Source organism: Macrotis lagotis, chromosome 4, assembly GCF_037893015.1.
Source record: "Macrotis lagotis isolate mMagLag1 chromosome 4, bilby.v1.9.chrom.fasta, whole genome shotgun sequence".
Classification (NCBI taxonomy): Eukaryota; Metazoa; Chordata; class Mammalia; order Peramelemorphia; family Peramelidae; genus Macrotis; species Macrotis lagotis.
Genome location: NC_133661.1, coordinates 142,800,744 through 142,827,302, shown reverse-complemented (window position 1 = coordinate 142,827,302; position 26,559 = coordinate 142,800,744). Strand labels below are relative to the sequence as shown.

Below are 26,559 nucleotides of genomic sequence, written 5' to 3'. Positions count from 1 at the left end.
CTATGATTTTTAGTACTGTTTAGTAGACTAGGTGATGCAATGGAAAGAGTGCCAGACCTGGAGTCAGAAAGATTTCCTGAATTCAAATCCAGCCTTGGATACTTTACTGTATGAAACTGGTTAAATCACTTAATTCTGTTTGCCTCAGTTTCCTCATCTATAAAATGAGCTGGAGAAGGAAATGGCAAACCACTCCAGTGTCTTTGCAAGAAAATTCCAAATTAGGGTCATGAAGAATCAGACACAACTAAAGTGACTGAACAATAACAGGTTTACCGTGCTTCATACAGACTCATCATATGGAAGTCAAAATTTACATAAATAATAAATTATTAAGACAAAGTTTTTACTGTTCTTAAATACTTCTACTGGAGTCAGGAAGACCAGAGTTCAAGGGTTCTTTGTTTTACTAAAACTGCTCCTTTAATTTTTGAAGCTATCTTAGTATAGTTAAGATGTGATTAGATTTACCAAAAATTCAGTTTGCCTCAAAATATTTTAATTTTTAAAGCAGTAGTGTAATGAGTAAGGCACTATATTTAGAATGAGAGAACCTAGCCTGAATCCTAACTGTTGCTTACTGGCTAAATGACCTTAGTTAAGTCATTTAAACAATTATTAGATCCTCTATTTTCTTCAACTGTAAAATGCAAGCTTGGACAAGATGATCATTAAGATTTCCTCTAGCTCTAAATTCTGTGCTCCTTTTACACAAATCATTCTTTCTTTGATCAAGAAGGGGATTCATAACATGAATAGAATTTCCTGTTGAGAAAGAATCTGCCTTAATACCAACTTAGATTTCCTTAGTGAAAATCGGCCAGAGACATAAAGCACTGAGTCGCTCTGAAATATCATCATTCATGTAATGTAATGGCTACATTTTTTGCCCTGCAAATTGTATGTCAGACAATTGTGTGTCACTGGGCAGGTTACTTACCTTCTCTATGTCTCAGTTTCCTTATTGTAAAATGAAAATAGGAGCAGCTAGGCTTGGAGTCAGGAAGACTCATCTTCCAGGGTTCAAATCGGGTCTCAGACATTTATCAGCTGTGTGACCCTGGGAAAGTCATTTAATTTATTTCCTTCTATTTTCACATCTGTAAAATGAGCTGGAGAAGGAAATGGAAAATCACTCCAGTATCTCTGCCAAGAAAATCCCAAAGACAAAGAGTGAGACACAATAAAATGAGATCAAATGAGACAACATGCATAACATGCTTTACAAACCTTAAAGATCTATATAAAGGTTATTATTATTTGTAAAATTGGACTCAATGATCTTTGAAGGCCATTTCATCTCTAAATCTATGATTCTGTCAAATGATCTTAGGAACTTAGGTGGATAATATGACAACCACCATTCTATGTTTGAAAGGAAAAATAAGAAACTGTGAATATAAAAAATATGAAAATTGATATGAAAAGTTTCTGGACCTGGAACAGTGTCATTGTTGCCCAATAAAATGGAAACACAGTAGCTGTCTGCCCTGTATAGAAACATATTGTCTTAAGTCAGGTAAGACAGATGGGAGAGAGTTGTCATCTCACTGACATCTACTGCTTTCTTTCATAATGTATTTTTCTTAACCTTACTTACTTGAACTTCAAGATGATGCTATGAACTCTTCAACCCCCCTAACTAGCCCCTCTGATGTAGTTATCTTCCAAATGCTCAACTGACCTATCATTGTTGCTAAATCAGATCTTGAACCAAGCTTCTCCAAGAGTATTCTTTTCTTCTAGTTGTTAATTGCCTATCATGGGATAGGATTCAGTATAAATACAACCAGACAGAACCCTCTTTCCAGAGCTGATGGAAGTTTCCTGTGGAGCAGACAGCTGAGGAAGCAGTATCAAATATGTCACTATCATCTTAATAACCTGGAAAAATGGAATTAACTTTTAATAGTCTAACTGACTAACCATCTGAGCCCAGATGCTCAAGGTAACAAGGGTCTGAAATCAGTTTCCAAAGTGGTAAAGAAATGTCTGAGTACCAGGAGGAAAAATGATGATCCTGAAATTAAATTTATTTGCCCTGATTCTTTTCTTTCAAGGCCTCCAAGCTATAAAAAGATTATTCTTCTAATGGGTTTAGCTTGCTCCTCAATCACAAGTCATAAGCAATTTGGCTGACACCTTTTCAATGGCCCATGGCACAATTGTTGAACTTATGATATCTGTGTGTCCTTGGCCTTGGGAATTATTTTGCTATAGATTTTCCCCCCACAATTCATTTCAAGTAGTATTACCATCTATTTGAATTTTTTAGTCAGAGAACCCAGCAATCAAGACTTGTGACTAGTTTCTGAATATACTTGTTTCAGTAACTTTGACCCATGTTTTACTGGACTTCTTGGACCCATAAATGCTGCCAGCATTTCCATGGACCAGTCATTCACCTCACTGGCTGGGAGAACATAGTACAAAAAGTTATAGATATGCTTCTAAAGTATTATAGCATTCTTCATTTAAGAAATACCTAGGGAAATGTCAATTTCCAAAATCAATAAGTTTAAGTTCTTTTTTCTTTTTATAAAGTGAATTTGGGAACTTCTTTAAATAGCAAATGTCTTCTACACAGAATCCATTTAAATGGTTTTTTTACAAATCATTAACTACAACTTGACAGAGTGGCTAGAGGGCTGATGGATGTAAAAACTAATGTGTTGGGGACTACAGCCAATTGAATATCAATCAGAAATGAAGATAGAGTGTCTCTGGAATTATAATTTAAGTCAGTGAAAAAATAGGATTTAATTAACAGCTAATTCCTCAGGAACTTGGTTATTGGGGAAAGCTAAGTATATCTCTAGGGAATGATCTCCAAAGTTAGGGCTGTACTAGATCTTATTGGGGACATAAACTTTTGCCAAGAGGTTTGGGAACTAACCAATGAGAAAGTGGAAAAATTGGTCACATCCCACCCTTGCCCTAATAGTAATTTGTGGGAATTCTCTCTAACAAATCCTCACCTACCCTTGTACCTCAACATTTCCCTGTTCTTGGTCCCTTGCTGTCCACCATTCTTGTGAAAGCTTTCACTACAATCCCCCATTCTGATCCCAGCCTCTCCCTGTCAGTGGAATTATAACCTAAGTTTTTCCCAGGTCAGAAATCATACAGTGATATTGGAAAAATCCATTGTCCCCCACCATAGTCCCCCATATCTGTAGCACACCCATATTCCCTGTTCCCTAAAATACCTAAGTCATGCTCTTTGAGGTTAAACTTTGCACTCTAGGATAGGAACTTCAAGATGATCCTATGAACTCTTCAACCCTATCTTTTGTTTTGGATGGAACTCAATGAGTCCCATAGAACAAGCTGGTATGAAAAAATTTCAATTTGAATTACTGATCTCATTGTATTATTTCTCCCCCTCCCAACTGAACTCTCTTCTGTACTTCCCTGTTTCTGTAGAGTATGCCCCCATGTCCCCTAGGTTGTCTAACACATCACCATCTTTATTTATTGGTTTGCTTTACCTTACATTTCTAGTCAGTTGCCAGATCTTGTTCTTACCAAGACCAATCTCTAGCACCTTTTATTTATTATTATTTTTTTTTTTTGCAGTGGCTTTCTAATTTGTTTCCCTGCCTCATCTCTCCTAATCCAACGTTATTTTCCTGAAGTATGGTCTGACCATGTCACTCCCTTGGCAATAAACTCTAGAGGTTGTCTATTGATTCTAGAATCAAATGTTATTTCATGTTTGTATCATCTTTTTAATTTTCTATGTTTTTGTGTAAGTGTTATAATATACACAAGTATTAGTTCAGTACTTTTGCATGTAATTTATATATAAGTAAATATTGACATACTTGGGATATTTACTAGCAGGGATATGTGATCCGAGAAATTTGGAGAACACTGTTAAGTGAGAGCTAAATCTAGGCTCTAAGAGATTCAGAGAGTATTTAAGACTAGAAGGAACTCTAGAAATCATTAGATATAGAAACTGAGGATTAGAGAAGTTAAGTGGGCTTGACCAAGATTGCATAGATAAATAGAGCTGGGATTTAAAATCAGGTCTTCTGATTTCTGATCCATGACTTTCCATTAACAGCCTCTCATGCATTCTTTTCTGTTCCCTGGTGATAGTGTTTATTCCTGTCTCATTAATACCCATATATTGCTTCTGATTTCAGATCCATGACAATCCATTATACTGCTTCTCATGCATTCTTTTCTGTTCTCTGATGATAGTGTATGTATTCCTGTCTCACTAATACCCTTGTATTGCTATCTTTTTCTAGGCTAATTAGTCCTCCTGCTAGACAGAAAGTTTAAGAAATTTTAACATTTTACCAATGAAATAATGTATTTTTAGTCTAAATTCTTCTTTAAATTTTATACTTGCTCATTAACTCTAATACAGGGTTGAATTTTAAATTTTCTTTTCATGGGAGAATTCATTATTTCAGACAGAGTTGAACCAAGTATGTTAGGGTTGTACACCAGGACACCCAGGCAAGGTACCCAGGTTGTTGAGGTCAATCTAGAGAATCACTGAAGATTGTAAGTTCTTATAGACAGGAAAATTTTTTTTTTCATCCCTCTCTCTGCCCCACCTCAGCCCCAGCAGAAAATTTTGCCTTACAATTGATTGTGAAAATAGAAGCTATTCACCATGAACTTCCCCTTCTCCCCTATTCAACATCTCAAAATCCCTTGTCTCCCCCTTCAGTCAGCAGAAGAGGCAGCCCATCTTCTGATCAAGGTAATATGTTCCTTTGATCCCATCCCTTTCTATCTTTTCCATTGCATTCACACATCTCCCCCAAGAACCTATCCTCCCTTCTCCCAATTGCTTTTTTTTAGGTTTTTGCAAGTCAAATGGGGTTAAGTGGCTTGCTCAAGGCCACACAGCTAGGTAATTATTAAGTGTCTGAGACTGGATTTGAACCCAGGTACTCCTGACTCCAGGGCCGGTGCTTTATCCACTGTGCCACCTAGCCGCTCCTCCCAATTGCTTTCTCTAATTTCTGTTTTCCCTTCTGCCTTCAAGCAAATTTTGGATTCCCCCATCTTTTAAAAACAACCACAGCAATAAAAAACCCTCACCATTGCTCCTTCTTTTCATAGCTAAACTACTTGAAAAAGCTATTTGTTCTCCTTGTCTCCGCTAACTTTCCTCCTACTCATTTCTAATTGTCTTAAAGTTTGGTTTCTGACCTCATCTCTGAACTAAAACTGCTCTCTCCAAAGTTACTAGTATTCTCTTAATGGCCAGATCCATTGACTTTGTTTCAGTCCTTAGCCTTTGCAGCATTTGATGCAATTGCCTATTATCTTCACATTTTTTAAGTCTTTGATTTTTCACATTCCTTCCATGTGTCAGAGCAATCCTTCTCAATCTCCTCTGCTGAATCATCATTTGTGTATTGCCCTCTAGGTACCTTAGCATTCTATTCTGGACCTCCTCATCCCTCTCTGTCCCCTTACTTTTGATGATTTTATGGGTTCAATTATTATCTCTATTCAGCCCCCCCATCCTCTTATATTTACTTGCCCAAGCTCTGATTTCCCATAATTAACTTCCATTGGACACTGACAACTGGATGCCCTTTAGACATCTAAAAATCAGTATGTCCAAAACAGAACTCATTTTTAAAAAATCTAAAACCCACTCCTTCCTAAATTTCCTTTCTCTGCCTAGGCAACCACTATCCCTACAGTCCCCTACTGGAAATCATAATTAACTCCTTATTCTCACTTAACCCAGCATCCAATCAGTTTCCTATTGATTCTATTCCACATCTCTTTCCTCTCTTTCAGTAGCTTTTTAATTGTTTTTCCAGACCCATTTCTCTCCTCTTCATTCCATCCTCCATTGAGCTACTAAAGTGATATTCCTAGGGTATAAGCCTAATCATGTCATTGTCCTACAGAGGAAAATTTCAGTGGCAATCTTTGACCAAACAAGTTTACTGGCTTTTAACCTAATAACATTATTCTTCTTTCTGTCTCTGATTCTCTTCTAGTCCCATCCCTCCATTATCTCTAGAAGATACTCCCACCACAATGCTGCATCTTAAAATTCCTATTCCCTTCAAAGTCTAACCCCTTTTAAAAAAAAAGTCTAACCCCTTCTAGATGAGTCTTTCCCTGAACTAACTTCCAAGCTGCTAGTATTACCCTCCTAGATTAGTCTATATTTACTTTATATATGTTTGGTGTTCACTTATAAAGGTACATATAAGTTTTTCTCCCTGATCCATGTAAGCTTCTTAAAGTAGTTACTTTTTCTTTTTGCCTTTGTATTTGATTGATGATTTATTTGCTAGTTAGTACTTAATAAATGTTGAATCTGTTGATTGAATGAGGAAATGGGTAGGGATTGAGTTTGGACCAAAAAAGACATTATTTCCTTTTTTAATGATGAGACAAAGAACAACTAGAGAATAGAATAGAAGAGTAGATTCTTTGGAATGAAAAGCATAGGAGATGTGGGTTGGGACACCAATTTCTGTCTATATTTCTTCTTGGACAGTAACAAGGAAAACTGCTTTCCCTAGCAGTTTTTTTTTTGTTTTAGGTTTTTGCAAGGCAAATGGGGTTAAGTGGCTTGCCCAAGGCCACACAGCTAGGTAATTATTAAATGTCTGAGACTAGATTTGAACCCAGGTACTCCTGACTCCAGGGCTGATGCTTTATCCACTATGCCACCTAGCCACCCAGCCACCCTCCCTAGCAGTTTTGATGATAGTTCACCCTAATAAAAATAGATAATAATAATAATAATAATAATAATAATAATAATGGTAACTAGCAATTATGGAGAACCTTACTGTTTATAAAGCACTTGATTTATGTTAACTCATTTGATCTTCACAAAACTTCTGTGAGTTAGACCTATTATTATCCCCATTTTACAGATGAGGAAACTAAAGTTGATAGAGGTTAAATGACTTGCCCAAGATCAGACAGCTAGGAGGCAGAAATTGTATTCAGATCTTCCTGACTCCAAATCCAGTATTCTTGCCCCTGTGCCACTTAGGTATACTAATATAAGTGAGATGCTGGGTAGTCCCTCAGCCCTCTGTGATAGGTCTGCTACCAGAACATTGAGAAGATGGCTTGATATTTTGCAGGTATAAAAACTGTCTCGATTAATCATGAATTTAAGTTGGGGGGGTGGGGATTTAGAGAATTGATTTCAGTTAAAATAATTGGAAAATCTTAGCATCTTATTTATAGATATTTATAGATATAGGAATTGTGAGTTGGGGATGAGTGGGAAGGGAAAACTTGATCAACAGATCAGCACAAGATCCAACTTATAAATTTTGAAGTTGTTTTGCTTTATTTGCTTCTTTCTTGTATTAGAAATACTTTATAGTGTGGCCTGAGGTGCCATTTTAATTCTTTCACATCTAGGAACAAATTTACCAGTGCAGAAAGGGAAGAAAGGTTTCCAAAATAACTTTGAAAAAAATTCATTATAGGGAACTCATTAGAGTACACACAGTGTCATTGTTTTAAGCTGTTTGGGACTTTGTAAGCCTTTCCATTTACCACAGTCACTCACAAAGGCCTTTGATTGTAATCACTGCACTTTCATAAAAGCTGTGAAGCACTAACTTCTAATGTTGTTTTATGCTTTTAGGCATTCGTATGTTAGATGGCGATGTAACAGATGTTGTGGAAGCGAAGTCACTTGGAATCAGACCCAATTACATTGACATTTACAGTGCGAGCTGGGGACCAGATGACGATGGAAAGACGGTGGATGGTCCTGGCCGCTTGGCCAAACAAGCTTTTGAATACGGCATTAAAAAGGTGTGGGTAACAGTGTGCTGGAGAATAGCTCTCCCACTGATGGTCTTTCATTTTCTTTAGATTTAAATGTCTCCAGTGCAAATAACCCCATTAAGTTTGACTGCCATACTGTGTAGATGTGCAAGCAGGTGTGTAATTGTGGTCTTACAAAATAGCCACTCAGAAGTTTAGGCAGAGGGACTCTAAATTCAGGCCACAGATTTGTAGACCTTAGGTAAAATGGGCAACGTCAGGTTTTGTGTGTCTGCCCTAAGAAGCTTGCTCACATAGAAAGTTTTCTAATTAGACCTAAGGGAAAATAGCAATATGTTATCTTCAATTAGTGACTCCATCATCAGTAGGAAACCATAATTTAGAATGGTCACTCTTTAGGGTGATACAGTATAGTATACTGAAAATCTTCTGGGTTTGGAGTCAGAAGACTGTAGTTCCAATCTAAACTCTGCTATACTGTTACTAAGGGTATCTAGGTGACTCAGTCAGTAGAGCACTGAGCCAGGAGTCTGGAACATCTGAATTTAAATCTAGCCTTAAACATTTACTAGCTGTGTGACCATGGGCAAGTCACTTAATTCTATTTGCCTCAGGTACCCCATCTTTAAAATGAGCTGAAGAAAGAAATGGGAAACCATGCCAATTTCTTTGCCAAGAAAATACCAAAAGGGGTCATGAAGAGTTAGGCATTACTAAATAATCAAACAATTACAAAATTGCTACTTATATAATCTCAGACAAGCCTCTTATCCTCTCTAGCTTTTGTTTCTTCATTTGTAAAAAAGTCTATGTTTGGGTTTGATCCCTTCTAATTCCCTTTACATTAAGGTAGTATTTATTTAAATAGATACTGTCATTAGATAAATCAGGATATTGATAAGGCAGGCTCTAAACTTGCAGCAATCTGAGGGGTGTGAGTTCAATTCAGCAAATATTTATTGTGGTCTGGAGCACATAAAGATGAATGTAATAGATTTTGCCTTTAAAAGTCCTACATTCTCCTGCCTCTTGCTTTTTGATATAGACTGGGCCCACTTTGATATTTATAAGATACTTAGAGGACTCTGATATTTATTTTCATTGAGACATTTTAGAGAAGCAAAATAATTTTTAGAGGAATAAAAACTCAGCTCCAATTCTCATATTCTCTCCCTTTTTTAAATCCTTATTTCAACTTCTAAACATCACAATTTCTTCCAGTGAGTTATGAGTGATGGTCTTACACAGGAGAAAGAGCACTGGAAGGCAGGAGACCTGATTCTAATTCCAGCTCTGCCCCTAACTGACCATGTGTAATGGAATCAGGCTCCCCAGGGGACAAAGACTCAAGTCAGGTCACCTTTGATGCAGCTTCCTGGTGGGCTCAGGATGTGGGTATGACTTCTTGCTGGCTTATGGATATAAAAGGACTATCTATGTGAAATCAGAGGTTCTTCAGATTTGGCAGATGTCCTAAGATTATTAAATAAGTTGCTGACTCAGTGGATAGAAGACCAGACTTAAAGTCAAGAAGACTTAAGTTCATATCTTGAGTCTTCTAAGCTTATATGACCTTGGGCGAATCACTTGACTTTCTTGTCTACCTCAGTTTCCTCATTTATTAAAAGAGTTCAGAGTAGATGATCTCTAATATTACTTTGAACTTAAAAGTATGTGATTCCATTTGATTCCTTCACAGAGTCCTTTGTACATAGTAGGTACTTAATTAAATGTTGAGTTCAAATATTTTTGTTCACCTGGGCCACGTGATCAAGCTCCCTTTAGTCACTGGATCTGCCTCTATTCTGAAGCTTGACCTTTGAGAGATGAGCATTAGTTGTGCTTCAGAAATGATTGACTAAGATTGGGAATTCATCTCCCATTGCCTTTGTACATAACTCTTTGGACAATCCCTCAGGGGGAGAACACTTAGATTTTTGTGACATCAAATGCATAGAGAAAGGAAAACCAAATCCATGCCTCTATAAATTCAAAACTACAGCAATAGATTACATTTCAATTTTAAAAATTTAGCAGCTTCATAAAACGTTCACTAGCAAATGTATAAATGTACAGTATAAGAAAAAATTACAGTCTTTCATTCAGCATGCCTAGAAATCTATGAGTTTATTTGCATCAGACAGAGGAATTAAACAATCCCAATTAGATTAATCTTCCCAGTGTGTGGTTCCATTTCCTAGGTAGGAAGTATTGCTTTTAATGTTTTAATTTCCTACTGTCATGTGTATAGAAATAAGTATATGAAGTTCTAAGACTTCAGGAAAGGTCATTTTTTGATTGTTTCAAGAGACCTCTAATACTATGGACTCCAATATTAGATAAATTTCTGATTAGGCTTATGCAAACAGTAAAAATAAAAGCACACAATGTACATGGATGGATAGAAAGTTTAAATAATGTATTATTTTTGTTCCCTTCATCTCCCCCTCCAGGACAAAAAAAATGGTTAGGTATGCAGAGTCTTGGCCAACTTGTATTTTCATCATTTTAGGAAAGTAGAGAAGTTTCCAATGGAATCAAGCAGTTTCCCCCAAATGTGCCTGGCACAGATTTCTGGAATTCCAAAATTATTGGGGGATCATGATCTAAGGGAAAGAATATTGGTCCTAGGAATCAGACCACAAAAGATCTAGGGTCTAAGCCCTCTGCATCTAATTAGTTCTGCAACTTTTGTCAAGGTAAAATAACAGACTGGAAGTATATGATTTTTAAAGTTCATTTAAATTGAAGTAAAATGTCCTGTGTGGGGACCCTTACAACAAAGCATTCTAAACTAACCACTGAAAATTCTTTTACAAATTTAAAGACCTTAAGCCACATCACCACTCCCGTTTGTTCTTCATCCCACTCCCATTTTTTTCATAAGTTCTTTCTTTGGTATGAGGTAATGGTAGTGATATGGATGGGAAAACTTTTAAATTCATTATTAGGCCTAAAATAAAAACTCTTCTGAATGGTTTGGCATCCCAAAATGCTTTACCACATGTATAGATTTGTCATTCTGCTGGGAGAGGCCACACATTGCCGGAGCTGCTAACAGATGGCAGCTGTTTACTAGACCTCTGCAGCAGAGCTCTGGAGTTCATGGATGAACTCTTCTGCTCACAGGCACAAACTGATGGAGGTTTTGAGTAGGTCAGTGCTGTGGCTTTAATGAATAGGATATTCAAGTTCAAGGGTAGGGTTTACTCTTCATCTGAAACCTTCATATTCTACCCTAAGCAGTTGAAGCTATAATCCATGATAATACGTATATTAGTTACTTGTGCTTTGAAATATTTGTGAATTTACAGGTAATAAGCATACACTGAGAAATTAGTAAACAGAATTCTATTTAAATGTGTAATAGGATAAGCTGGCTTTTTTTCTCTCCCTCCTCTTTGCCTTCTGACTTCCACTGTCAAGTCTGTTAAAATCTCTCCTTCTAAAAAAATTTTTCTCCTTCTACAAGAAGTCTTTCTTAATTCTTCTTAATGTTAGTGCCCTCTCTCTCCAATTTATATTAAAAAGTATTCATTTATAAGTATAAGAATATGTACAAAAGTATGCATGTTACTCTTTAAAGATATGTAAATATATACACATGCCCATATATATTATATATAATGTAAATTGGAGATAGTATATAGATATATAAACATATGTGTCCACATGTTTATATTTATTTATATATTATATATTTATTGTTTGTATGTAATTTCTTCCATTAGACTATGAGTTTCTTGAGGGCAAAGACTGTTTTTGCCCTTCTTTTTATCTCCAGTGCTTTAGCACATGCCTGTGCTTAATGGATGTTTACTGGCCAGGATATATATATAATTGTTTAGATCATTTTGACTGTCATTGTAATAGAAGTGATACATATTTTACTTTGTCAAAATGACAGTATTTTATAAACAACTTTGTTAAACATATGTTGGAAAGGGGATGATAATTTTCAGTGTCATAAAATATGAGCAGGAAATAGTTCTTGAATTGGAGTATTGAGGATAAACTAAGTTAAGGTATTTTTAACTCTTTGGAGAATCTATCAATGCACAAATGTTTGTTTTATGGAGTCAGGAAGACCTGAGATCAAATTCAATCTCAGACACTTTCTAGCTATGTGATCTAGGCAAGTCCCATAATTTCTCATAGCTTCAGTTTCCTTATCTGTAAAAATGAAATAATAATAGCACTAATTCCTTAGGATTGTTGTAAAGATCAAATGATTTAGCATTGTAACGCAAACTTTATTTGCAAACTTTAAAGAACTATATTAGTGCCAGCTGCCATCATCTCCAGCAGCATCATTATTATTTTGTACATTGTTCCAAGTGGTTGACTTGCCAGAAATTTATGAATAGCCATTCAACTCAGGTCTTGGCTGTTCTGACTATTAAAATCATGTCTGACAAACCCAATTTTTAAATTTAGAAAGGAATCCTTATAGTGTAGTAACACATGCAGAAAGAGTGCATGCTGATGGAATAAATTTTTCTTATATTCTCTCCTTACTGGATAAAGTACTAAGAATGATAAAAATAAATAACATGATAGGTCAGTTGATCTATAAATACAACTAGCTTATGGATCACTGCATGGAAAGATCTACCTGGTAGATATTGACTTTAATTTTCTGAATGAGATTTTGATATTTCCTGCCAGGAGTACAGTCTCAAAATGACATCAGCTTAAAATAGAAACAGAATTTTATATTTGAGGTTGAAAACTGTCTCCAACCCTAATAGTGGGCTAACCAAAATTAGGGACAGTCATTCTACTTCACCATATAGCTTAACCTCTAATTCAGTTGGGTTTAGCTATTTGATCTGGAAAACTTATTGTTTCTGAATGACAAGAATTGGCCAAGATTTTAGTGATTTGTACTGACTAATGGTGTGATTCTGAGCAGTTGTGGCTGAATAGTGGGACTTTTAAAAAAATTTGATTATTTCTTTTAGGTCAATTCAGTTAGTTTGACCATTCTCTTATAGTTAAAATGGTTGCTAGAACAGTTGTATTCATAGATAAATCCTATATGATTTGAGTAGTATTACATTATTAAAGTCTGCCAATAACATATCATTTTCATTGTTTTCATTTTTTTAAAAGAAAAAACTTAAATATAATAAGATAATAAATACAATGAACTAAATATACCTAAGTTTTCCTCTCTGAATCTGGTATGGTTGTGTTTTAGTTTCATTAGGCCATAAAGGGACAATGCAGAGCCACATAGAAAACAGCTTTTGTTTCTTTAAAGACAGATCTCACATTCCTTTTTTTAATTAATATTTTATTTATTCTTTTTTATCAATCATTTTTTACAAGGTTTGAGTTTTACATTTTTTTCCCTCTGTCACTTCTCTCCTGCTTCTCCATGACAGAAAGCAATCCAACAAAGTCCATACCTATATAATCATGCTAAACATAGATCCATGTTAGTTATGCTGTGAGAGAAGAATCAAATCAAAATGGAGAAAAAAAATAGAAAGAAAAAACCTAGTATATAAGACAACTTTTAAAAACTGAAGATAGTAACCTTTGGTCTACATTTAAACTCCACAGATCCTTCTCTGGACATGGATAATGTTTTCCATCACAAGTCTTTTAGAATTGTCTTTGATTATTGCACTACTGAAATGACAAGTCCAGAATAGTTGATAATCACCCAATGTTGCTGTTAGTGAGTATAATATTCTTCTGGTTCTGCTCATTTCACTCAGCATCAGTTCTTGCAAATCTTTCAAGGTTATTCTGAAGGCCCATCCCTTATGATTTCTTTGAGAATGATAGTAATCCCTCACATTTATATAGCACAATTTGTTCAGTCATTCCCCAATTGATGGGCATCCCCTCAATTTCCAGTTCTTTGCCACTACAAAAAGAGTTGCTATAAATATTTTTGTACTTGTGAGTTTTTTGCCCTTTTTGTGATCTCTTGGAAACAGTTCTATAATACTAGTATTGTTGGATCAAAGGGTATGTGAGCTCTCCCATATCTAAATCATTTCCCCCTTTTTATGTTTTGGGAATGCATATTTTTCTTTCTAAAATGTTCAAATATTTTAATAAGATCCTAGTTTTAGAGCTAGAAGAGAATTTAAAAATAATTGAGTCTAATCCTGTCATTTTTCACAAATGGAGAAACTGAAGGCATAGGAAGGGTAAGTCATCATAGTCACATAGCTAGCTAGCATGGATCAGAGAGAAATTTGGACCCAGGTTTTACTGACTCCAAGTTCATCATGATAACTACTATACTGTGATATTTGTTGAGACTAATTTAGAATCAGAACTCTATTTTTCTATTTAAATGCTTAATTAAAAAGATTTAATTTAGTAATAATTGACAACTTATCTGTTCAAAACATAATAGATTTTCAAAAGTTAATAAAAGTGATGACAGAAAACCTACATCTTTGCTTTGAGACTATAAAGGTCTGGTTATGTTTCTCCATTTTTCTATAGAGACTGTTTCCTCAAGAAAAAAAAATCATTAGAATACAAAATGTTCATCTTGCCTCTTTATGCTTTTGATATTATATTTTAAGTAGGTGAGGTATAGAGGAGCATCAGAATGGAAATAAGAAATTCTAATTCTTTTACTAGAAACCACTACTAGAGATTTTAGAATAGAATTATTGCATTATTTCAGTAAGTAACTTCAGTAAGTAACTTCCCTCATTTCCCCCATTTTAGGGTCGCCAAGGCTTAGGTTCCATCTTTGTCTGGGCTTCAGGAAATGGAGGAAGAGAAGGTGACTACTGCTCCTGTGATGGCTACACCAATAGCATATACACTATTTCTGTCAGTAGTACCACAGAGAATGGTTATAAACCTTGGTATCTTGAAGAATGTGCTTCTACATTGGCTACAACCTACAGCAGTGGAGCATTTTATGAAGGAAAAATCGTAAGTTGTATGTGCTTCTTTCTAATCTACTTAAAGAACTTATAAAATGATTTGTAAAATTTCCACCCTGGCTTTGATTGAGAAAAACAGTTGGTACTTTATGTCAGATGGGGAGAGTAGAATATTTTTCTGTCATCAGTACTTCATTTTACCTCAGAATTAACTATTTAAACTTGAAGGTAAGTCATAGGAATTCAGGTAAGAAGAAAATAGATTTATGTTTACTTTCTTGGACTTTTCTTTTTGATGTTAATGAAAAAACATAATAAAATCCTTAAGGTTTCCAAAAATCTAACAAATAGAAATTTAAATAAACTATCAACTTAGGTAAAAACAAAAAAACCACAATAAAGAAAAAAACAGTGGACTGAAATTAAGACAGCAGTTCAAATACTATTTGTTAAAAAACTTGACCTATGCAAAACAATTGTCATGGTTAGAGACCAAAATCATGCAAGAACTCCCTCATTAAGAGAACACAATCTCCTTGTAAAGCAGAAAAACTTGGCAGCCAAGGGTCAACACCTTTACTATTTAGACATGTGTAAAACAGTATGGAGAATAATGGAAGACTAAAATGTATCACCTCACATGAAATAATAGAAGAAAACAATCCTAAAGAGAGTTGAATATGAAATCCAAATATATCAAACAGTAGCAAGAGTATTTATTTGTACATGAAGCCAAAAGAGACAACAAATCAATTCAAAGTAGAAATAGACCTAGTTATCTTTTTATAGTTATCTATTTTTGAACAGGGACAAATATCTTGAACTACCCATTTAGATTCTGACCCCTCTGAACCTAATTTATTTTGTAAAAAATTGACCAGGTCACTTAAGAAAGGGAAGGGTTTTTTGGGGAAAAAAAACTGTACCTAACCAATCAAATATGGAAGAATTTTTTGCTAAAGAAACAAAATTTTGAGAAAGTTGGGGATCTTTTTTCAAATTATCATAAACAGAAAAAATTAATATTTGGCACCCTGAACAAAAGAGTTTTGAGAATAGCAAGTACCCTCAGTCATCATGTTAGGAACCTACCCCCCCTAATGGAGATATAGTCTGGCAGTCTGCAGTCTGCTGCCACTCCAACTGAAGACCCAGAAAAGGAAGTTCTTGCTACCAAAATCCTTGGCACTGTCACATACAGATATATTTTGTCAGTGAAAAGGACATTAAGGACATCATCATTAATGACATTGTCTTTGCTGCTGTATGCTTAGGACAATAGAATATTTCCATTTTACTTGAAGGCGAAACTGTCTATGTGCTCTCTTCTGCATTAGAACATGAGCTCCTTGAAAACAAGGCTGCCTTACATTTCTGTTTATATCTCTAGCACTTAGAATAGTATTTTGAATAAAATAAGCACTTCTTTTAAAAAATTATTTAATTTTTAATTTATGGAATAGACCAAGCATTTCTATAACATAACATAATAAAAAAGTTTGCATATTAAACTGCTAATATATTATGTACCACTTGTTATGGTTTTTAATGTTTTCATGTATATTTCTTTTTTCCCCTTTTCTCCTTTTTTTCCCTTCCTTTTCTCTAACCCTGATGTTGGCTACTATTAGAAAAAATGTGTGTGTGTGTGTGTGTGTGTGTGTGTGTGTGTGTGTGTGTGTGTGATTCTATACATACTTCTAATAATATCAGTTCTTTCTCTGGACACAAATAGCTTCTTCCTTCATCTGTCCTTTTGCAGTTAATTTGGATATTTAGAATAGTCAAAATGACTTATTTGCTCAAAGTTGTTCTTAAAACAATGTTGCTGTTACTATATTCAATGTCCTTGATTCTGCTCATTTCACAGTCTTTCTGTTTTTCTAAGATGTAGGGTGTGTTCAAGGAAGACTAGTATCTTGGTGTGAGGGCTGCTGAGCCCTTTTCAGAGCTACTTTCCACCTTTGATATCACCTGAGCCACCTAACTCTGACCTGTGCCTCCAAGAAGCTGAAGCTTGGCCACCCCAGTAAACCATTTTGGCAGGCAGGCTAAACCAGGTTGAGGGTAGCCAAGGAGTCTAAGACTCATTGGTGAATAGTGGAGGGTGTCTACCCCAAGCATGTAATCTTCCACTGGTGGAATGGGTGGAGGAGAATAATTTGTTCCAATGCCCATGAAGTCTGCTAAAGCAGGTGCTTCAGAGCGCTAAGAGCTTGGTTGGACATCCTGCCAAGCTCATCCACTGCATCCAGAGCCATCACCAGTTGTCTTGACTGTCTTGCTATGCTGGATCATGATGACTCTGTAAGAGAGAGTAAGATGGATGACTTCATGCTGTTCTACCTCTTTTAAATCCAATTTATACACACAACAAAAGACATCTCTCAAAACCATTCCTCAAAGTCCTGTGGTGACAGCAAGTCACAAAGCAACAGGTGTGGGGACACTGCCAAGGTAAGTGAACTTGTCCACCATAATCAAAACTTCTCTATTTGCTGTAACAAATTGTTCCACATATGGATGGTGTGGTGCTGGCTGATGGGGCACCTGTGTTTTCTTGGTGTTAATTGTTAGGCCAAAGTTAGCACAAAGAGGGGAGAATCAATGATAATTCATTGCATCTCAGCTTCAGAGGATGCATTGAGTGCACAACCATCTGCAAACAGAAGATCATGCACCCACACTTACCTTGGCAGTGTCCTTTCCAGGAAAGTACATATTGACAATGAAGTTGACATATGCATTGTCAGAGCTACCTCAGTATTTGGGAGGCTCCGAAAGAAAGTAAGGGAGAGAAGCACATACTCATAGACAACACAAGATCCAATAGACCTGTAAGATGAACAGCTCATGTTGCAAGAGAACTCAGCAGGTATGGTATACAAATAGTAGCCCTGATTGAAACAAAACTGGCAAGTGAAAGCCAGCTTCCTGAAGTTGGAGCTGGATATACATTTTTTGGAGTGGCCACAGTGAAAGGGAATGCCATGAAACTGGGGTAGGTTTTGCAATCAAAACTTATCTAGTCAACATTCTTGCTGGAGCAAACTGGACCTTCTCATCAGTTTTATTGCATTTAGGTAAATTTTTCCCAACTCCATTTCTCCTAAAGACTTCCTGCCACATCTGATAATCTGAACCTACTCCAGCATTAAAGTCACCCAAAATTATAAACCTGGCCTCTTTTGGTACATTGTTGATAAGGGCCTCCAGGTCTTCATGAAATTTTTCTTCAACTTCATCAGTGTTTGTCATGGTGGGAGCATAGGTACTGATGATGGTAGCATGACATTTTCCTAGAAATGGCAATCTCATTGTCATGAGCCTGTTATTCACTCCTTTTGGTAGGCATTCAAGAATACCTGATTACCAAACTGAAGGTCTACAGAACCATTGTGTTGACCTCATTGCTATACATCTATGAAACCTGTACAATCTACCAACATCATGTCAGGAAAATGAATCTCTTACATTTAAATTGTCTGAAGATATGAAGATCACCTGGCAGGAGAAACTGCCTAGCATTCCAACATTGCTACAGACAGTGCAACTACGATGAGCTGGACGTGTTGTTAGAATGCCAGATGTATGCTTGCCCAAAAAACTATTTTATGGAGAATCACACAGGGCAAGTGCTCACAAGGGAGTCAGAAGAAGCGATACTAAAACATCCTGAAAGTCTCATTGAAGATCTTTAGAATTGATTGCACAGAATGGGAGACATTGTTACAGGGCCATCCAGCATGGTGTGCCCTCATCAGTGAGGGTGCTGCTCTCTATGAGAAGGGCAGAATTGAAGTAGCTCAAAGAAAATGTGACATCCACAAGTTTAGAGTACTCACCTCAGGCGTTCACATGGACTATTTGTGCCCAACCTGTGGTAGAGCATTCCAAGCTCATATTGTTCTGATGAGCCACAGTCGTACATACTCAAACATAGTGATATCATTTTGGTCTTCTTCAATAATGATGGATGAGAACTGATCAACCAACCAAAGTCACTGAACTCATCATTTCTTAGAGCACAGTAGTATTTTATAACAATCATATACCACAACTTGTTCAGCTATTCCCCAATTGATGGACATCCCCATAATTTCCAGGTTTTGCCACCACAAAGAAAGCTTCTATAAACATTTTTGTATATATAAGTTCTTTTCCTTTTCCCTTAATTATCTATGGAAATAGAGTAATATGGCATTGTTGGGTTAAAGGCAGTTTAATAAACTCTTGGGGCAGATTTTCTATTACTTTCCAAAACAGGACTTCTTAAATATTTTATTTTTTCACTAATTTATTTGTACAAAATGTTAGAAAAGATAATAGATTGTTCTTTTATTATTAAAAAGTGACTGAGGGGCAACAAAATGACACAGTGGATAGACCACCAGCTTTTGGAGTCAGAAGGAACTGAATTCAGATCCGACCTCAGATATTTACTATCTGTGTGATCCTAGGCAAGTCACTCTGCTTCTAAAAATGTTTTTTTTTTAAATGATTGAAAAATAATAGTACCTAGTACGTCACTAGTGCTTTAAGGTCTGTAAAAGTACTTTACATCTGTAATGTCCATTGATCCACTATCGTATTTGATTAATTATCAACCTCCATGCCTACTTAGTCATCTCTTTAAATACTTCCTGAGAATGACTTATACCCCCTTGGAAAGTAATCAGCTTAATCCCTGCCCCTAGCACTTCAAAAAGCAGTTGTATCCTTATGATGCATTAAAATGTTTTATGTTATACCGTAGAAATCTGTTACATAATCATCACTGTCATAGAAGATATATGGAAAAATCTAAGCAAAAGAAAGATTCCCTAATGATGATGAAGTTTCCTAAATGTTCTTATCCAAATATGACATTGTAACAATTACTTCAAGACTATGATTCCTCAAAACTTTTCAGGAAATCCATTGCAGTAAGAAAGATAGTGATCTTAAATATGGACACAATCAAAAAAAAATTCTTGCTGGGCAGACAGTACCATAAACCTAGATAGGGGCCAGTTGAGATAGATCAGCAAAATATATATCTTAGGTAAGTGCTATAGATGGTCAGTGACCTGGACTTTGGGGAAGTTTTGGAATGCTTTAAGTGATTCCCAACTTCTCATTGTCCATAAATCCCATTTCTATAACACCATATATAACTATACAAGGTGTTATATAACTATGAATTGTTGAAAACTAAAATTTCAGAAACATTAGACTTTACAAATAATCCAAAGGATAGCAGAAATCCATCAAACTACAAACATTTATTATGTGTCAGGATAATGGGGATATAAGAAAGGCAAAAGACAATCCCTTTTCCTGTCTTTCTTTCTTTCTTTCTTTCTTTCTTTCTTTCTTTCTTTCTTTCTTTCTTTCTTTCTTTCTTTCTTTCTTTCTTTCAATTTTGCAAGACAGTGGGGTTAAGTGACTTGCCCAAAGTCACACAGCTAGGTAATCATTAAATATATGAGGCAGGATTTGAACTCAGGTCTTCCTGACTCCAGGCCCGGTACTCTATCCACTTTGACACCAAGCTGCCCCTGACAGTGCCTTTTCTAATGAGAGAGATAATATGTAAACAAATATATATATACACCAAGTTATAAAAAAAGAATAAAAAGGAAATAATGAAAAGAGGAAACTACTAGAATTTAGAGGGGTTAAGGGAAAGCTTCCTGAAGGGCATAAGCAGGTTGAAACATTTACTAATATTAATTTGCCCAGGATGGATGTAATCTCTCTGGTTCTCAATTTCCAGGCTGATGAACTAGAGATGTCATTTCCACAGCTGAAAATTTATGATTTTACTTTGTTGACAAATGCAATTTTCATATGTAAATGGAGTGAGGGAAGGATACTATTCTATGTTGGGTTTTTAGAAATAGTTTTTTACCTTGAATATACCTTGAATGTCCTCAGTTTTCATCAATTATCCTCTTCCACTTATAGGGATTTTTCCTTGTACATGAAAGCAGTATTTTAGATTTGAATCTATAAACTCATGGGAAATGAGTGTTAATTTAACTCTGATTTATCTTAATGTAGTCTTTTAAAAAAACATTTGGGTGGGTTTAAAGATTGATATTTTATTAACTTTTTAAACTGTCTTAAATTTGAAATTAATACATAATTCAAATTATTGGTTATTAAAATGGCCATTTTAAACATGGATAAGCTAAAACTTTAATGTTAGACAGAAACAGTTTTAATTTTAAAGCTCACTAGCATTGGTTTATTACCCCTGCTACTGAGCCACATCTTTAGAAATTATGTGCAAATTTATTTTTATGTTTTTCTGTAGAAGCACACAGGCTTCCTGTTCTGGTCTGCTCTGAACCAACCAGAAAGGTCAGCTATAATGACTCTCAGCACAGTCTGGCAGCAACTCTGACTAGTTTACTATGTTATTAATTCAATGTAGTATTTTCCTTTTCTCTTGGAATATGTGTTCCCAGGATATGCTGCTGAGATTCTGAATGGTGTCCTTATCTACTGGCTCCTTCCCTGCTGCCTGTAAACTGGCCTGGGGGTTGCTCCTCTATCCTTAGAGGAAAACCTTTACTTGACCCTGCTCTATCCTCAAGCTCTTAGCCTATAGCTCTTCTCCCTTTCACAGTCAACTCCTAGAAAACTATCTACACTCATTTCATTTAATATTGTTTCTTCTTATTTACTCTTCAATCTCTTTTAATCTGATTTCTATCTCTAGTGCTTCAGTGAATCTTATCTCTGTAGCTGGTGATCTTTTAATTGCTAGCTTAATTTCCTAGCCTTTTCAAAATCTTTCTCCTCGTTTTCTCATCTTTTGACATTATTGGCCACTTTTTCCTCCTAGAAACTTGTTGCTCCCTGAATTTTCATTCCATGTTTTTCTGCTGGTTTTTCTTCCTGTTTGTCTTATCACTTCTTCCCTGTCTCCTTTGCTGTTTCAACATCCATGCCCTATCCCCTTAGCATGGGTAAGTTTCAGGGCTCAATCCTCAGCCCTATTCAAACCTTAGTTATCTCATCATTTCCATGAATTCAATGATTATCTTCTTACAGATGAACTTCCATATCTGTTTATCATCCAATTTTCTCTCATCCATGGTTTTCTTGGATTTATCCATCCAAATATCCCACCCCAAACTCAATACACCCAAATTAAACTCTTTGCTAAATATTTTGTTATTATTCTTATAGGCATCAAAATCATTAAGCCACTTTGATTTACAATCTGAGTTATTCTTTACTCTTCTCTCTCCTTCACCCCCCTTGTTAATCAGTTGCCCCATCTTATGAACTCTGTCTATATAACACTTTTTTACATCTGTTTTCTCCCTGTCTACAAGACTATCACCCTAGTACATCCTCATCAGCTCTTGCCTAAAATTTTGCAAGGACTTCCTTAATCTCCTCTCTGAGAATAATCATCTAGGAGGTTTCCTTCATGGAGCAGTGCAAATCTTCCTTAAGGACAGGGATGAACATAGCATTTCCCTATTTAGGAGACTGATGACTTCCTATTGACACAAGACAATATGCAGACTTCTCAACTTTGTATTTAAAGCCTTTCAGAACCTTCCTCCAGCCTGGCTTTCTAGGCTTCCTTCACATTACCTTATCATACATTCTGTGTTCTTGAAAAACTAGCTTGGACTTGATATTCCATCTCCCATCTCCTTGCCTTTGTATAGGCTATCCCCCCCCCATACCTCTTCTCTCCTTTATGTCTTAAAATGAATCCTTAGTTTATTTGAATTCATCTGTTTGCCATATACTATTACCATCACATGCCATTTACTATAATATGAATCCTTTTTTTGAAAGGCAGCACTATATAGTGGAAAGATCAAAGGATATGAGGCCTGAGGACTTACCATTTATTATCTATATGTCTTTGGGCAAGTCATTAATCTCTCCAAGCCTCTTGAAAATCAGCAAGTTGAAAAATTAATAATTCCATTGGACTAGATGGCATCTAAGAACCTTCCTTTCTTGATAGGCAGCTTTATATAGAGGACAGATCAAAGAATCTGAGGCCAGAGGACTTGCCACATATCACCTGTGTGATTTCAGACAAGTCATTTAATCTCTCCAAGCCTCTTGAAAATAAGGGAGTTGAAAAATTAATGATTTTAGAAATGAAGGCATTGGACTAGATGTTGTCTAAGTGTCTTCCTCCTCCCAAAATGGGGCCATGTGATCTTGTATTTATCTATAGTCCTTGAGGGAAGGTACTGTTTTGCTTTTACCTTTCTATCTCTAGTGTTTCTCATATGATAAACACTGAATAAATGTAAATACTTGTTGAATTTACTTAAATTTAGCTTAGTTTACATAGACTTGCTCATCTTATTTAACCAAAGCTTATGTTGAAGTCTGACAAGGGTCTATTGACTGAATTAATATCAGTCAGAGCAAATATTATTGTATACAGACTTTGTGCTGAGTAGATGATCCTTCTCAATCCATGGAAGCTATGGCACAGCTTTATTTGTTTAATAGGCACTGCATATATGCAAAGGACTTTGATTCTAATTAAGACTATTCTTTTCTCTTAGAGATAATGTAATAGTAAAAAGAATTTATTGTTTTCTGGGAGAATAGATATGAAAAAACTTTCTTAGTGACCATTTTCCTAAGATATGATAACTTTGACAATTTACACACATACACACATACACACACACACACACACACACAATGACACACTCACACAAACACACATCACTCCAGCTTGGAAAAATATCTCGTTTACAACTTGGGTTTCTGGTTTTATTCTTGTTCCTCTCAAACATCCATCAATCATAGCTGAGCTCTCCTATGTTTTCTCTTTAGGAATGCCCCTACTGGGAACTATCGTATTAGACACAGCAGAAGTAGGAGAAATACACCTTTCTTTGAGCACATTCCAAACTGTCCTTTACAACCACCTTCTCCTCTGTTGAAAGATCCTTGCCACAGCTTTCCTTTTACCCAGTTGCTATGGCTATAGCTATATTGGCAGGAATGCGGAGGAGAGTGAACCCCCATTTCTATACTAAAACAATTCAGGAATAGACTACAATACTGTGAAGAGCATCTGACTGGGGTCTATGGGGAGGTCATTATTTTGGAAGATTATGCAAAATTATTTTGGAGTTCTAAATGCACCCTTCAACTGCCTTGCAATCACTTCCCAAACTCCTTTGGCTTTTCTCATTCAACTTGCTATTCTTGCCTAAGTCTTACTCAGCCCACCCATCTATCATAAACTAAACATAGACATGAATCTTTCTTTATGTCTGGTATACTCAATTAGATTGTGAGCTTCTTGAGAGGCAGAAATACCTGTTTTCAATTTAATATCTCCAGAACATGATCCATGATCGTTGCTTAAGAAATGCTTTTCCATTCTTTCCATTGCACAACTAAAATGATAAATAATTCTTGGAAAATATAAAGAAGATGGGCAATAACTTCCAAGACATTCATGGACAAATGCAACAAAACTCCCTAATGTTTCACTCCTACTCTCACTTTTTATAATTTGAGAACAATGATATTCAAATAACTGACAGGACAGAAGCACTATCTGACAGAGCAGTAGCCACCTGTTGATAGATAATATGGAGCCTGATGTCATAGAACTCAGGTCAAATTGAAGTGGGAGCTCAGAAACCAGATCCAACATCTCCCTTCCTAAAAGGATTATAAACAGTTTTTTTTTAGTACACTGATAAGCACCAGTGAGTGGGATATTGTTCCAAGTTTGCTTGCTTCTGCAAAGAGGAAAATGTGTTTTGCATAGCTAACCTCAGACCTCAGATAGTAGCTGTCTGTATAAAAAGTACTGGTGGAGAGTTTAGACCTATGATCTTTTTTGATGGGACAGCAAAAGTGATATTCTGAGTCATACGGTTACCTACATAAGAGGTGTTAACATAACTCTCATCAAGATATTTCCTACAACTTTAAATTGCTGCAGTGACTCATGTTTTTAGCTGCTAATACCAATGACAAGTGTAGTGACTCACTGGACATCAGTGAGTGAGAAAGGCATACTCAGAAACCCAGAGGAGAATGGAAATGTGAGGTGGCCTTTTTTTTCAGGAACAATGAAGCTAGTATGTGATACCATCATATCTATTTATGTTAGAGTTCCATTTATTGGATTTCCACCCACAGTCAAAGCCCCAACAGTTATGGTCTTTGATGATCCACATTTTACATATTAAAGCAAAATAACTGCACAAAGAGAACAGGAAATATCCTAAAACTTTGTTTTTAATTAGTTCATGTCTTTGGTTTTGATTGCTAAATCAAACTGTCCACTCCTATGAAAGAATATGAACATTCTCATGTAGTTGCATTTTTTCTTTATTTATTTTCCAGCTACATGCAATGGTAGTTTTCAACAATCATTTTTTTGTAAGGTTTGAGTTTTACATTTTCATCTACTCTCCCTTCCCTATCCCCTTACTGACAGAAAGCAATCTAATATATATTATACATGCTAAACAAAAATTCCATATTCATCATGTTGTGATAGAAGAATAAAATCAAAACAGGAAAAAAATTAGAGCGAAAGAAACATAATACTTAGGACAACTTTTAAAAATTGAAGATAGTAAATTTTGGTCTGCCTTTGAACCCCACAATTCCTTCTCTGGTTATGGATGGTATTTTCCATCACAAATCTTTTAGAATTATCTTTGATTTTTGACTGCTGAAATGAACAAGTCCATCATATTTGATCATCACCCAATGTTGCTGTTAGTGTGTACAATGTTCTTTTGATTCTGATCACTTCACTCATCATCATTTCATGCAAGTCTTTCCAGGATATTCAGAAGTCATTTTCCCTCTTGAATTCTTATAGAATAATAGTTTTCCATCACATTCATATACAACAATTTATTCAGCCATTCCCCAATTGATGGTTATTCCCTCCATTTCCAATTCTTTGCCATTATGAAAATAACTGCCACATATATTATTGTATCATGTAGTTGCATCTTAAATTTATTCTTATTCTCCTCGAACTCAAATCTATTTTGTTGACTGCAGTAAAATCACAGAATGCACCTCACTGTGTCCTGTGACATTCTCACCCATAGGTTACCACTGATTTACGTCAACGTTGTACTGATGGCCACACAGGGACCTCTGTGTCGGCACCTATGGTGGCTGGCATTATTGCCTTGGCTTTAGAAGCAAAGTAAGTTAGCACTTTTATTATTATTTTTAAGGCAATTGATACTGAATGCTTATGTAACCTATTGTTATTAGGACCATAAGAACCCTATATGTGTTTAGTTTTATGAGGACAGACACAACTTAATCTGCTTGTGGAGACATAGTTGAGCCCTATTAATGACAGCAATGCTGTCTCCCTTTCCGTGTTATATGCTAAGGTAAAGCCTTTGTATTGTGTTGCTTTCCTAATGCTAATAAATTGCTAGTAAAATGTTAAGGGTTTTTTTTGGCTGTTGGCCACAAAGAAACTTAAAAGATGTCTGTATGTGGATGGGGGAGGGAAAAGGAGAGGATTGGCTGTGAATGCCTTCTCAGGGTCAAAAGAGAATGTTAGTTTGTTTAAAACAAATGTCCACCATAAATGGACCATAACAAGTTGGTCATTTATTGTATCCATTTGTTGTAGATTCAAGATTTTTAAAAGATTTAAAAAGAACTCTTAAAATGTTTAAATACTTCTAATTATGTATTTTTAAAGATGTTAATACGCCTGCAGCTAACTGGAATAGAATATGATTGCTGTGAATTTAACAAAGAAACTATTAAATGTTTCTAGTTTGAGTACAAATAGGTCAGGTTCTGTGTCCTCAGGCTCCTGAAAAACTCTAAATAAGTTATTACTTTCATGGAAAGTTGCATCCACATCAGCAATTTATTATTTTTTTTACATTTCCTCCCTTTTCTTTTTTGAAAACTTGTAATGAATTTA

At 35.7% G+C, this 26,559-nt stretch overlaps 1 protein-coding gene across 4 annotated transcripts in view; it reads left to right on the top strand.

The window, feature by feature from the left end:
* Nucleotides 1–26,559, top strand: part of PCSK6 (proprotein convertase subtilisin/kexin type 6) — a 280,328-nt gene that overhangs the window by 125,857 nt on the left and 127,912 nt on the right. For all 4 annotated transcript variants that reach the window (XM_074234241.1, XM_074234240.1, XM_074234239.1 and 1 more), the window contains 3 exons: nt 7,616–7,788; nt 14,467–14,679; nt 25,712–25,812. In XM_074234241.1, coding sequence (XP_074090342.1) covers nt 7,616–7,788; nt 14,467–14,679; nt 25,712–25,812 — 487 coding nt within the window. The remainder of the gene's footprint in view (nt 1–7,615; nt 7,789–14,466; nt 14,680–25,711; nt 25,813–26,559) is intronic.